The following is an 11,175-nucleotide window of genomic DNA, read 5'->3' as shown; positions in this document are numbered from 1 at the left end:
AGGAGAGAGAGAGAGAGAGAGAGAGAGGAAAAAAAAAGAGAAGAGAGGGATAGAGAGACAGAGGCGAGAGGTGTGTGCCGAAAGAGTAAGTGCGTGTGGGCTTGCGTGGGGCACGTTTACTGTTAAGTTCGTTTAACGTATGCGATTAAAAGGAGGGAGAGGAATAGAGAAGGCGTGGGAGGGTCGAAAGGTTGGCAGGAAACACAAACAGATAAAAAAGTCGAGGACACTTTCAAGGACTTCCTTTTTTTTTTCTCTCTCTCTTGATGCCAAAGACAGAAAGTATGGCTAACGAAGAGGAACTTCGACACGAAGTCGTATTTGTCGAGTTGAAAGGGACAACACCAAATAAAAAAAAAACGACGTTGGAATGCGCATTTGCTTTCTGCCTGTCCGCCTCTCTCTCTTGCAGCTTGTCGTTGCGTTCATCTTTAACTGCGCGAGCCAAGAATACATTATTAATTTAGTACACACCGCATTAGTATGCGTAAAATCACGTTCGTGGCACGAAAAGGAAGTGAGTGAACGAACGGCTTTCAAGGAGCTCTTTGTCACTTTGAATTTGACACTATTCTTTTTTTTTTTTTTTTTTTTTTTTTGATTTCAGTATTGATAACGGTCTTGGAATCCAATGCCATCCGTGCCGACGGGCGATGTGCTGCTACGGCTTAGGCCGTACGAGTACGCTCATGTTGTGAATGAAAACACTAACACAACAGAACTTTTTGTTGGTCCTCTGACACGAGCCCTTGCATCGAATGAAATAATTTCCAAGCCCGTGACACCGTTTCACGTTGTGCCGCATGGAAGTTATGGTGTCATTGAGAATCCTCACGTTCGAGCGAGCGATGGGGTGACGCCTGTGCGTGACAGATGGGGCCAGACGAAGGTGCGCGCAGGTGAGCGGGAGATTGTTATTGGCTCTACAGCCTTTCCCCTCTACCCCGAAGAGCGACTTGTGCTTGTGGCTCCTATGACAGTTCTCAGCCAAGATGAGGGCCTTGAGGTGAAGGCATTGTGCAACTACACTTCCAGCGACGGCGTGAAGCGCGTGGAGGGGGAACGTTTTATCTATGCAGTTCCCGGCACGTATTGTCCACGTGTGGAGGAGGAAGCGGGAGAAGTTCGTCGTGCTGTGCACATCAAGCAAGGCCACGCAATCCGAGTTCGTGCGGTGGAGGCGTTTACGGACAAGGATGGCCAGTCGCGGCGAAAGGGCGAGGAATATCTCCGTACGGAGCCTACCTCCTACATTTGCACTGTCTCGGAAGAGTTTGTTGGACATGTTTCTCCTATCGTGCTGCATCCTGATGAAGGGTTGCATGTGAAGGTGTTGCGGCGCTTTGTAGATGAAAGGGAATATGGGAGAGGAGTGGAGCGTCTCGCGGGGCAGACGTACTTTATCACACACGACGATGTCCCCTTGTTCCTGTTGCACCCCTATGAAAAAATTGTACTATCTGTAAAGAAGTTACATGTGAGCAAAAAACAGTACGCAGTTGTGGTAAATAAGAAGACGTCATGTCGCCGATTTGTCACAGATGCTTCATTTTATTTGCAGCTAGATGAGTTTTTGGATGGAAATGTCATTCATGACAGTTATATCCTTAACGAAGGGCAGGCTATTTTATTAAAGGCATTGGAGGACTTTGAAGATACCGACGTCCAGCCATCAGTACAGCGACGAGTTGGAGATGTTTGGCTTCTGCATGGCCCACGAGAATATGTTCCAAACGCCTTTACTGAAGTATGTAAGGATAAGGACAATAAAGCTGTGCGAGAACGCATCATCCTTACAGATGGAAATGGAATCTACGTGCGCAACATCGCCACGGGTGAGGTGAGGTCGGTGAATGGTCCTGTGGCATACATGCTGGATGCCTTAGAGGAACTATGGGAGAAGAATCTATCACCCGATGTAGAGAGGTGTCTTGCAGGGCAGCATTGCTTACCTCCTGAGCCGAGTGAAGAGAGTAACCTTTCTAAATCCTCATCTGATCAAGGCCTTCGGGGGAAAACACACTGGGCTGTGATGTATAGAGTTCCATACAGAAGTGTGACACAAGTTTACAATTACAAGGCCTTAACGACTCGAACTATCTTTGGACCAGAACGTGTTTTACTGGAGCCTGATGAGGAGTTCACGCTTGTCACACTCTCAGGTTCACAGTTTGATCCGAATAATCCAAGCGACTGCCCCGCGAAAGAGATCAACCATATCAAGGCACTTCATTTGTTTCTTGGGCCCTCAAATATGAGGGATATTGTCAATGTGGAGACACGGGATCATGCCCAACTTGCTTTACAGCTGTGTTATGCCTGGTATTTTGATGTCGCCCCTGGAGATGAATTGGCAGCAGGAAAATGCTTTAGTGTAAGTGACTTTGTGGCGGATACCTGCTCCTTCATCGCCGGCCGCATTCGTGCCGCGGTGGCATCATTGCCATTTCAGCAATTTCATAAAAACAGTGGAAAGATATTGCAGGAAGCCGTCTTTGGGGTGGATCCCGTCACTCGAGTTACACGGACGGAGCTTCGCTTTGCGGCGAACAACTTTGTTGTGACCTCCGTGGACACACAGAGGATGGAGGTTCTTGACGCACGGACTCGTGAAGGTCTGCAGAAGTCCGTCAAGATAGCCATTGAAATTACCACTCAGGCCCAAGAGTCGAAAGCACAGCAAATTGCATTGGCTCGCGAGCAGCACTCCCGTGGGTTGCTTGAGCGGCAAAAAATACAAGATCGGGTGGAAAATGAAATACAGCGGCGAATGTTGCTAGAGGCCGAGGCCCACAGCTTTGCGGTGCAAAGTTCAGGTCGCTTACATTCCGTTACTGACGCCGCTGCAAAGGCGGCAAGTGTGGAACACGAATCAGCAATGAAGGCCGCACGTATTCACGCAGCGAAAGATGATGTTACAAATAGCGTCTTGGCTGAAGTGGAAAATCAGAAACGTGCACTACAGCATGACTACGAAAGTCAGCGAGTGGCTTTGGCTCATGAAATTGAAAACGCGCTTGCTGATATTGAGAACCAAAAGTTTGCTGCAGTAATGGAGGCCATTGGCCCTGAAACTGTAATGGAAATAGCCAAGGCGGGACCTGAACTTCAGGCGAAGTTGTTGGAGAGCTTGGGATTAGAAGGTTATCTTGTCATGGACGGCAGCACGCCGATTAATCTCTTTCGAACCGCTGCAGAAATGAGTACACAGCCATCCGCGTGAAGGAAACCTAGCAATAGGAGGGGGAGTAAGATATTGCTTGCCTTTAAATACTCATATATATATATATATATATATATTCCCATTTTTGTTTTTGTTTTGCTGTTGCTTCTTTGTCATCATTTTTATCTTATGTTTCTAGGATTCATTCGCGTCAGTGTCTTGCCCTCTCTTTATACCTTCTTGGAAGTCGCGGGCGAGTGAAGCGTGATGGCTCGCACAAGTTCTTCTATCATTGGGGCGGAGATATACTTTTATTGCATTTTTTTTTTTTGCGTTGTACTTCTCCTCACGAACGGATGTTTCTGTTTGTTGTTTTTGTTGTTAGTTCTTATTTTTTGGGTTTCCCTTTTTTTCCTTCTTTCTCCCTCCACAATACAGTACATATATATACTCATACACACGCATTGTGTTCTTCTTTCTTTGCTGCTGACGGTGTGGGTGACACAACATGTTTCATTTCACAGCAGGTTCGTTGAAGAACTTGAACTCGTGGTATGCCAAGGGCACCATGCGGGGCGGGGTGCCACGCATTTATTACGCGTGGATGCGCCCCGGAAGCTTTACGCGCCGCCGCTTCGAAAAGATGCGAAATCCATTTGTGGATTTGGAGACGGGAACATCCCTCTACTTTCGTGACACCCGTGACTCAGCGGAGGCGGTGGCACATAACGCGGATGCCAAAGGCCTGAAGGGCATGGACAACGCCATTGACTTGTACAATGAGTACCGGATTGTGCCGGATCTTTACCCTGAGGGCTTTCAATGGAAACACAAACTCAACACGGAGTATAATCAGTGGCGCTCAAACACGTGGTTGACGCCCGAGTTGATTCCGCAAGAACATCGCGGGCGATTTCTTTGTAATTTTCAGTTAAACATTGTTGCATATGACATGCGCGTTGTGAAGTTTAGCCCCAAGGATCACCGACAGTGGATCTACTGCGTATTGTACGTGGGAAGTGGCAAAGGAATAGCGGGATGGGGACGCGCTGTGGCGCCGAGTACGCAGGAGGCGAAGAAGGAAGCTATACGGGAGGCCTTCTCTAATATTATTGCGGTGGATTTGGAACAGGAGGGCCCCATGTATCCGGTGCGTGTCAACGCTGATGGTGTGCGTGTGCTTCTCTACCCTGCCAAGCGTATTGTGGCCAACTTTCGTGTTGCTGATATTCTTTGTGCGTTTGGGTTTCAGCACGCGGGGTGTCGGATCAATTTAAAGGCGACAAACAACCCCAAGTCTCCAACGCACACAGTTGAAGGCGTTTTTGAGGCCGTCAAGGCACTTCGTAGCGTCAGTGAGATTGCGGCGAGCCGTGGCAAGGTGCCGCACTCTCTCATCTACAACATTTACCCCTACTTGGAAGAGATACGTCGTCGCAAGGGCATGATGGCGATGCATCCACCAGGCAAGGACGGTTTACTTATGCCGGACCGTGTGGTGGACAACCGACTCCCCGACCATCTGAAGAAAGGCTACTACGACGATGTGTACTGGAAGGACTTTTTTGCCGGCAGTAAGGAACACCTGAATGAGCCAAAGATGGGGCTTCGCGGGGATGAGATGCGACAACGGTTAGAGGCTGCGCAGTCCCGCCGGATCCCCTCAACACCAGTCAGCGGACGGCGGACTCTGGAAGACGTGCTCAAACGATTAGGGAAAACTACAAAGGACCTGGGATCCCTTCCGATTGTGAATCCGAGGCTTGACGTCAAGCTCCCAACGCACATCAAGCGCAACTACTCACTTCACTGACGTGAAGCGGATGGGACAAGAGCAGAATGTACGTGGACAGGCGTGCAGTACCATCTTTCTTTACTGGACACTTGCTGGCTGTGTTTGTGTGTGGGTAGGATTGCACCTCTTCAAGGATTTGCCTCCGTGTTCTCGTCCCTCTCACATTTCACTTCCCATTTATATGGTTTGCGTGTTTTTGATGTTTTTTTTGTTGTTGTTGCTTTTTTGTTGTTGGTGTTGCTGGACGTGATTCCGCACGCCAGGCGTAAGGGAAAATAAGAAGAAAACAACAACAACCAAAAAAGGGGGGACAGGGGCTTGCGGGGCAATGGTCAAAGCAAAAGCCATCAAGCAAAGGCCGCAGGCAACGGTGCCGTGCGCTCCGCCGGCGCAAAGCATTGGTTCGGAGTTACTGGACAACGAGGAGAGCAAAGGTACCTCCTTCAAGTCACTGGGGCTGTGCGAGGAACTCATCAGTGCCTGTGCGGAGGCGGGGTGGAAAAACCCGACACGCATCCAGGCCGCAACAATTCCCGTTGTAAAGGAAGGGCGAGATATCATTGGCGTGGCACAGACAGGTAGTGGAAAGACAGGAGCATATGTTCTTCCTCTTGTAAACTGGTTGCTCACTCAGTCCAAAGTGCCGTATCTCTCCGTTCTTGTGATGGTCCCGACCCGTGAGTTGGCGCAGCAGGTGACGGCGCAGTTTGTGATGCTGGGACACAGCGTGGGGCTGCGAGTCGCGACGCTAGTTGGCGGAGCCGACATGGTGGATCAGGCCTGCGACTTGAGCAAGCGACCGCACGTTGTGGTCGGAACACCAGGCCGTATTAAGGATCACCTGCACAACACAAAGGGTTTTCAACTTGTTAAGCTTCACGCACTTGTTCTGGATGAGGCCGACAAGATGCTTGACATGGACTATGAAAAGGAGATTGATGCGATTCTGGAGCATTTGCCACACAATCGCCAGACCCTGCTTTTTTCTGCCACTCTCAACACTAAAATTGATCGCCTGCAGAAGGCCTCCTTAAACGACCCTGTTTTGCTGGAGGTGCATAGAAAAAACACAACTGTAGACACTTTGAAACAATACTATGTGTTTTGTCCCTTTGCGCAAATGTTGCCGTATCTTCACTTGTACCTAACACGTGAAACGGGCAATCACATTCTTGTTTTCTGTCGTAGTGCCGCGCTTGTGCACCGTATCACGCTTACACTTCGGATTTTGGGGCACCAGGCACTACCACTTATGGGGCGAATGGATCAAACAAACCGCAACATTGCCTTGACAAAGTTTAAAGAGGGAAAAATACGGATTCTCGTGGCCACAGATGTGGCTCAGCGTGGATTGGACATTCCCCACACGGATGTGGTTGTAAACTACGCACTACCGGATCGTGTAGAAGATTACATTCATCGTGTGGGGCGTACTGCGCGTGCAGGCGCCCAAGGCAAAGCCGTGAACATTATTAGTCAATATGACATTTTACTGCTACAAAAAGTGGAGGCTTCAACGGGGGTAAAGTGTGAAGAGTGGCCCATTCAGGAGGGCGATGTGGCGGCAGTGCTACAGCGTGTGGAGGATGCTGAACAAGAGACGATTAAGGAGATCCGAGAGAATGAGCAGGAGACCAAGTTTGAAAAGGAGGCGCGCCAATTGGTCACGGCGAAGAAGGGAAAACGAGAGCGCGGGGACAGTGACATTGGTCACGACGACACAAAACACGGCACAGCGGACTTTGCAACGTTGCGTTTGCGGCGTGAAAATGAGGCGGTCTTTAAGATGACCAAAAAACAGCAACACAAGTCTCTCTGGGCCAAACGTCGTGAAGCACAAAAGAAGTCAAAGTCGTAAACGAGAAGGAGCGAAGGCCAAAGAAGGAGAATGTCTGCCTCTAGTAACGGGTGATATATATATATATATGCGTGTAAACAGACAAACAGACAAACAATAAAAATGATAATAATAATAGTGGAGCAGGTGATATTTGGTGTCGTGTGGCGCGTTGAGTATCTTTCACTGACGTGTAAAGTATACAACCACCAGTGTTTGCTTCGGCCCTTGTTTTATCCTATATATCTATCTGTCTTTTTGTATGTGCTGGTGAGGACACTAGTGGTGCTATCGCCATTGCGTCCGGAGAAGATGGCTTCTTGCGTTTAAACTGTTTCCTCCGTACGTTTTATATTATTGAGCATCTCACAGGTTTCTCAGGATTTCTGGGGCATCCGCATTGCTTTCGTTCACATGGGTGTTATGACTATCACTTTCTTCTTACTGCTGTTTTTTTTTTTTATGTGTGGCGGGTGATGACGCATGTTTTTTTTTTTTTTTCGGTTGAAGACCGTTCAAAACGATATGGATGGTGACTGCAAGAACAACAACTCCCACTTGAAGAATTCATGGAATCGTCTCACGCGCGACTCGGTACCATACGCCTCCCATTACTGTGAGGAAAACACATATAGGCTTATTGAGGTCTTGTATAGTGAGTATGCACTTCCTGATGACAATATTTTTGCCGTCTTTGTGAGCAACAAGCGCAAAGCAGTACCTGTGTGGATGCAGCGTCTTGGCGGAAAAGGTGGGCAGGATCCGGTTCTGTGGGACTATCATGTTATTGCCCTCATGCTGGACACAGCGGGCAAATGGTGGATGTGGGACTATGACACCACCCTAGCTTATCCTTCTCCAGCAGAAGACTATGTCATGGAGTCCTTTCGACCGGACATGCAGATAGGGGAAGCGTATAGACAGTGGTTTCGCGTCATCCCTGGACGTACATACTTGGCGAGGTTTTCATCAGATCGTTCACATATGGTGACATCGGGGGTTCCTTTACCGCCGTGGCCCATTATTCAGAGCCCTTTGGCTGCTACGGTCATGCAACTTCCTTTCTATTGGAATATGGCTCCAGAGGATGAGGAGAGCAAGGAAGTTGGTGCGTCAGTGCCAGAGTGTTATGGGAGCGTGATGGACATAAAACAGTTTATGGGTCTCATATCTAACGATTAAGACCACTGCTTAGAAGAGTGAGGTCAAGCGTACCAGATCCGCATGATCTAGGCATTTTCGCGTCTCCGTTTTCTGTTAAGGTGCTGTTTTGTGGTGTTGGTGATGGTGTTGGAAGGATCCGTGAAATTGTTCCTGGTCTCGGTGATGGTGTGCTGCCGCTTGAAGTTTTGGTGGAAAAAACTTTGCTTTCAACAAAAAGCGCGTTGTCAACGAAGACGACGCTGACGACATGTAATATGAGTTTTTGTTGTTGTTGTTGCGGTCATGTGTTGGTGTTTCCTCTTGCGGCAGCGTCATGTTGATGCCCTTGCGTTTTTTTCTTTTTTTGTGCTACTGACTCGTAAGCCCTGGCTGTCGGTGTCCCTCGCGCCTCACTGGTTTGGTGGCCTCTGTGGCTTTTCTTTTATTTCGCTGGTCGTTTTTTTTCCTCCTTTTTTGTTTTTGTTTTTCACCTTCGGCCACAAACGCACACGCACAGGAAGAGGAGGCGCAGAGAAGTCACGACTAGGGCTGAATCATGTTGGAGGGGAGCGGTGCGGGAGCGCCGCAGGCCGCCAGAAAAAAGCGCGTGCGGCACCACCGTGCGAAGAGAAAAGGAGACACCGCTGTGAACGCGGCGGGCGATGCTCAGCAGACGTTGGAGGCAGACGTCGAAGATGTGGCAACGGGGCCAACCCTTGAAGATCCTGCCGCCGCTGGCACAACGGCAGTGCGTGAGGAAGACGTGGAGCGGCGCGCGAAAAGGCCCCGCAGGGAGGAGGCCCCGCTCCAAGAGGAATATATGGAAGTTGAGGCTGAGGAAGATGAAGATGAAGATGAAGATGAAACAGCAAAGCAGGAAAGTTCCACAAGAGCGGATGAGGCGAAGAATACTCCGAGGCAGCGGGATAGGGTTTCCTGTGTATCCGACTACAAGGTGCTGAAGTTAAATCCTCACATCGTCGCCGCCCTCGAGAACGACTTTAAGTTTGGGGAGTTAACCGGTATTCAGGGCCGGTGTATCCCCGCCGCTCTCAACGGTCGGGATCTGCTCGCCGAGGCAAAAACAGGGTCAGGAAAGACGCTTGCTTTCCTTGTTCCAATAGTGGAGATCATTTCGAGAGCTGGATTTCGACCGAAGAATGGCACGGCTGCAGTTATCATTGGCCCCACACGTGAACTTTGCCTGCAGATTGAGGGTGTGCTGCTGAAGCTACTAAAGCACTTTAACGGATCGATCACGTTTCTCTGCTGTATTGGAGGCCAAAGCCGCAATCAAGAGGCTTTTAAACTTGTGAGTGGTATGATGATAGTTATTGCCTCTCCCGGACGCCTGCTAGACCATTTAAAGCTTACCACCGACTGGCTCACAAAAAATCTTCTCGTTTTAGCTGTAGATGAGGCTGATCGTGTCTTGGATAATGGCTTTGAGGAGGATATGCGTGAAATTGTCTCCTTGCTACCTAAGCAGCGTCAGACTTTTTTGTTTTCCGCTACGCAGACAACGCGGGTGGAGCAGCTTGCCCGTATATCCTTTTACAGGCCTCCACTCCTAATTTCAATGAAGCGTCGAGAGGAAAAGGCAACTGTCGACACACTGGAGCAGGGATACGTCATGTGCCCAAGCGAGCAGCGACTGCTGGTCTTGTATCATTTTGTTAAGCGTAATCTAAAGAAGAAGATGATTGTTTTCTTTAGTAGCCGAAACGCCGTTAGCTTTCACTGTGAATTGTTTAATTACATCGATGTCCCATGTGTGGCTTTTCACGGAAAGCAAAAACAACATCAACGTTCTGCAACATACATGCAATTCTGTAATGCGCCTAGTGGCGTGCTCTTTACAACCGATGTGGCTGCTCGTGGGTTGGACATTCCTCACGTGGATTGGATCGTGCAGTTCGATCCTCCTGATGATCCCGTGAAGTACGTGCATCGGGTGGGACGCACAGCACGCGCCGGGCGTTGCGGAAATGCTCTTATGTTTCTTCTTCCTCAGGAGAAGCTTTTCCTAAAATACCTCTACGACGACGCTCATGTCACGGTGAGCGAGTTTACCTTTGACCTCAGTAAGGTGAAGCAGGGGGTGAGTGAGCAACTGGAGCAGCTGGTGAACACCAACTACTACCTCCGCACATCCGCCCGTCGGGCCTATGAGGGATATCTTCTTAGCTACAGCAGCTCGCAACTCAAGAATGTCTTTGACATTCACAGCTTAGACTTGGCTGCCGTGGCAAAGGGGTTTGCGTTGAGTGAGCCTCCGCCGCTGAAGTTGGACCTCTCTCAGTCCGCGGCGCACATGAACAAAAAGTCACGTCGCGAGTTTCGTCACATGAAGGAGTCCAAAGACAAGCAGCGTCGGTTAGTAAATGAGCAGACCTTAAAGGAGCGCAAGTCAAACATTAGTGGAGAGTGGTGAGGCGCGGTCCATCCTCGCACGCAGAGGAACCACGGGGAAGGCGGCAAGAAGGGTGGAACAAAAGGCGAAGAGAGGTGCGTTCTTATTCGTCGTGATGTTCTATTAATATTTCTCGCCCACCGAATGAAGCGGAAAAAAGTAACATAACATACGAATAAAAAAAAAAGAGGAAGGCGTAAAACACAAAATCAAAACAAAACATAAAAGGAACAGTTGAATAAAACAATCAGTTTTATGCGGTTTTAGGTGTTGAGATTTGGCCTCATCATGCCGGCACACGACAACTTGTGGGTGCCTGTGGTACGTGTCTCTTTCTCTCTCTTTCTACTTCTGTGCGTTTGTATATGCGTGGAGTTGTATGCGTGTGCATGAATGAGTGGATGTGTGTTTGGAATGGCTTTGTTTTGGTCTTATTTCTGAAGCCACAACCTTTACCTTCTCATATTATTATTATTATTATTATTTTTGTTGTTGTTGTTGTTGTTGTTGTTGTTTTTTTTTTGTTTGCTGTCTTCTGCCTTCTGCCTAGACAACAACAAAAGGGTGCAGAAGCACGGAGGACGGATAATCGTGGCGTCCTGTTCTCAATTATTCTCGGACCGGTCACCTACACGCAGCAACGAAGTGAAAAGGAATAAAGTCGAAGGATAGGCGTCTCTCTCTCTCTCTCTCCTTCTCTTTTACTGTGTGTGAGAGAGAAGCGAGATCAAAGCAGAAGAAGAGAACTTGATAGAGCCTACGTTTATTGATTTGTTTGCTTCTTTGCGCTCGTGTGTGTGTGTGTCTGTAACGACGAGGAGGAA

The 11,175-nt window shown here is 48.8% G+C and overlaps 5 protein-coding genes and 1 pseudogene across 5 annotated transcripts, besides 11 other annotated features; all 6 read left to right on the top strand.

Moving 5' to 3' along the window:
* Positions 1–33: 33 nt before the first annotated feature.
* Positions 34–290, top strand: TraAM80_04001 (hypothetical protein; annotated as a pseudogene).
* Positions 291–571: 281 nt separating this feature from the next.
* Positions 572–599: a microsatellite.
* Positions 600–631: 32 nt separating this feature from the next.
* On the top strand, positions 632–3,223 carry TraAM80_04000 (major vault protein; the record flags this gene model as incomplete). Its single annotated transcript, XM_029380949.1, has 1 exon — positions 632–3,223. The coding sequence occupies one exon, from the start codon at positions 632–634 to the stop codon at positions 3,221–3,223; it is 2,592 nt and encodes an 863-aa protein (XP_029239189.1).
* Positions 3,224–3,276: 53 nt separating this feature from the next.
* Positions 3,277–3,300: a microsatellite.
* A 5-nt stretch (positions 3,301–3,305) lies between these two features.
* Positions 3,306–3,358: a sequence feature (A-rich).
* A 162-nt stretch (positions 3,359–3,520) lies between these two features.
* Positions 3,521–3,574: a sequence feature (A-rich).
* Positions 3,575–3,671: 97 nt separating this feature from the next.
* Positions 3,672–4,976, top strand: TraAM80_03999 (putative dynein heavy chain; the record flags this gene model as incomplete). The annotated part of the gene is made up of 1 exon (XM_029380948.1): positions 3,672–4,976. The coding sequence occupies one exon, from the start codon at positions 3,672–3,674 to the stop codon at positions 4,974–4,976; it is 1,305 nt and encodes a 434-aa protein (XP_029239188.1).
* A 310-nt stretch (positions 4,977–5,286) lies between these two features.
* On the top strand, positions 5,287–6,816 carry TraAM80_03998 (putative DEAD box RNA helicase; the record flags this gene model as incomplete). The annotated part of the gene is made up of 1 exon (XM_029380947.1): positions 5,287–6,816. The coding sequence occupies one exon, from the start codon at positions 5,287–5,289 to the stop codon at positions 6,814–6,816; it is 1,530 nt and encodes a 509-aa protein (XP_029239187.1).
* A 92-nt stretch (positions 6,817–6,908) lies between these two features.
* Positions 6,909–6,933: a microsatellite.
* A 387-nt stretch (positions 6,934–7,320) lies between these two features.
* TraAM80_03997 (putative DREV methyltransferase) lies at positions 7,321–7,977 on the top strand (the record flags this gene model as incomplete). The annotated part of the gene is made up of 1 exon (XM_029380946.1): positions 7,321–7,977. One exon carries the CDS (start codon positions 7,321–7,323, stop codon positions 7,975–7,977), a length of 657 nt encoding a protein of 218 aa, XP_029239186.1.
* Positions 7,978–8,056: 79 nt separating this feature from the next.
* Positions 8,057–8,089: a microsatellite.
* A 128-nt stretch (positions 8,090–8,217) lies between these two features.
* Positions 8,218–8,254: a microsatellite.
* A 240-nt stretch (positions 8,255–8,494) lies between these two features.
* TraAM80_03996 (putative DEAD box RNA helicase) lies at positions 8,495–10,372 on the top strand (the record flags this gene model as incomplete). Its single annotated transcript, XM_029380945.1, has 1 exon — positions 8,495–10,372. The coding sequence occupies one exon, from the start codon at positions 8,495–8,497 to the stop codon at positions 10,370–10,372; it is 1,878 nt and encodes a 625-aa protein (XP_029239185.1).
* A 442-nt stretch (positions 10,373–10,814) lies between these two features.
* Positions 10,815–10,837: a sequence feature (A-rich).
* Positions 10,838–10,866: a microsatellite.
* Positions 10,867–10,878: a sequence feature (A-rich).
* A 148-nt stretch (positions 10,879–11,026) lies between these two features.
* Positions 11,027–11,051: a microsatellite.
* Between the last annotated feature and the right edge of the window lie 124 nt (positions 11,052–11,175).

Source organism: Trypanosoma rangeli, assembly GCF_003719475.1.
Source record: "Trypanosoma rangeli strain AM80 chromosome Unknown Tra_15.4_contig_00110, whole genome shotgun sequence".
Lineage (NCBI taxonomy): Eukaryota > Euglenozoa > Kinetoplastea > Trypanosomatida > Trypanosomatidae > Trypanosoma > Trypanosoma rangeli.
Note: the sequence above shows the minus strand (reverse complement) of the source record. Positions and strands in the feature narration are given on the sequence as shown.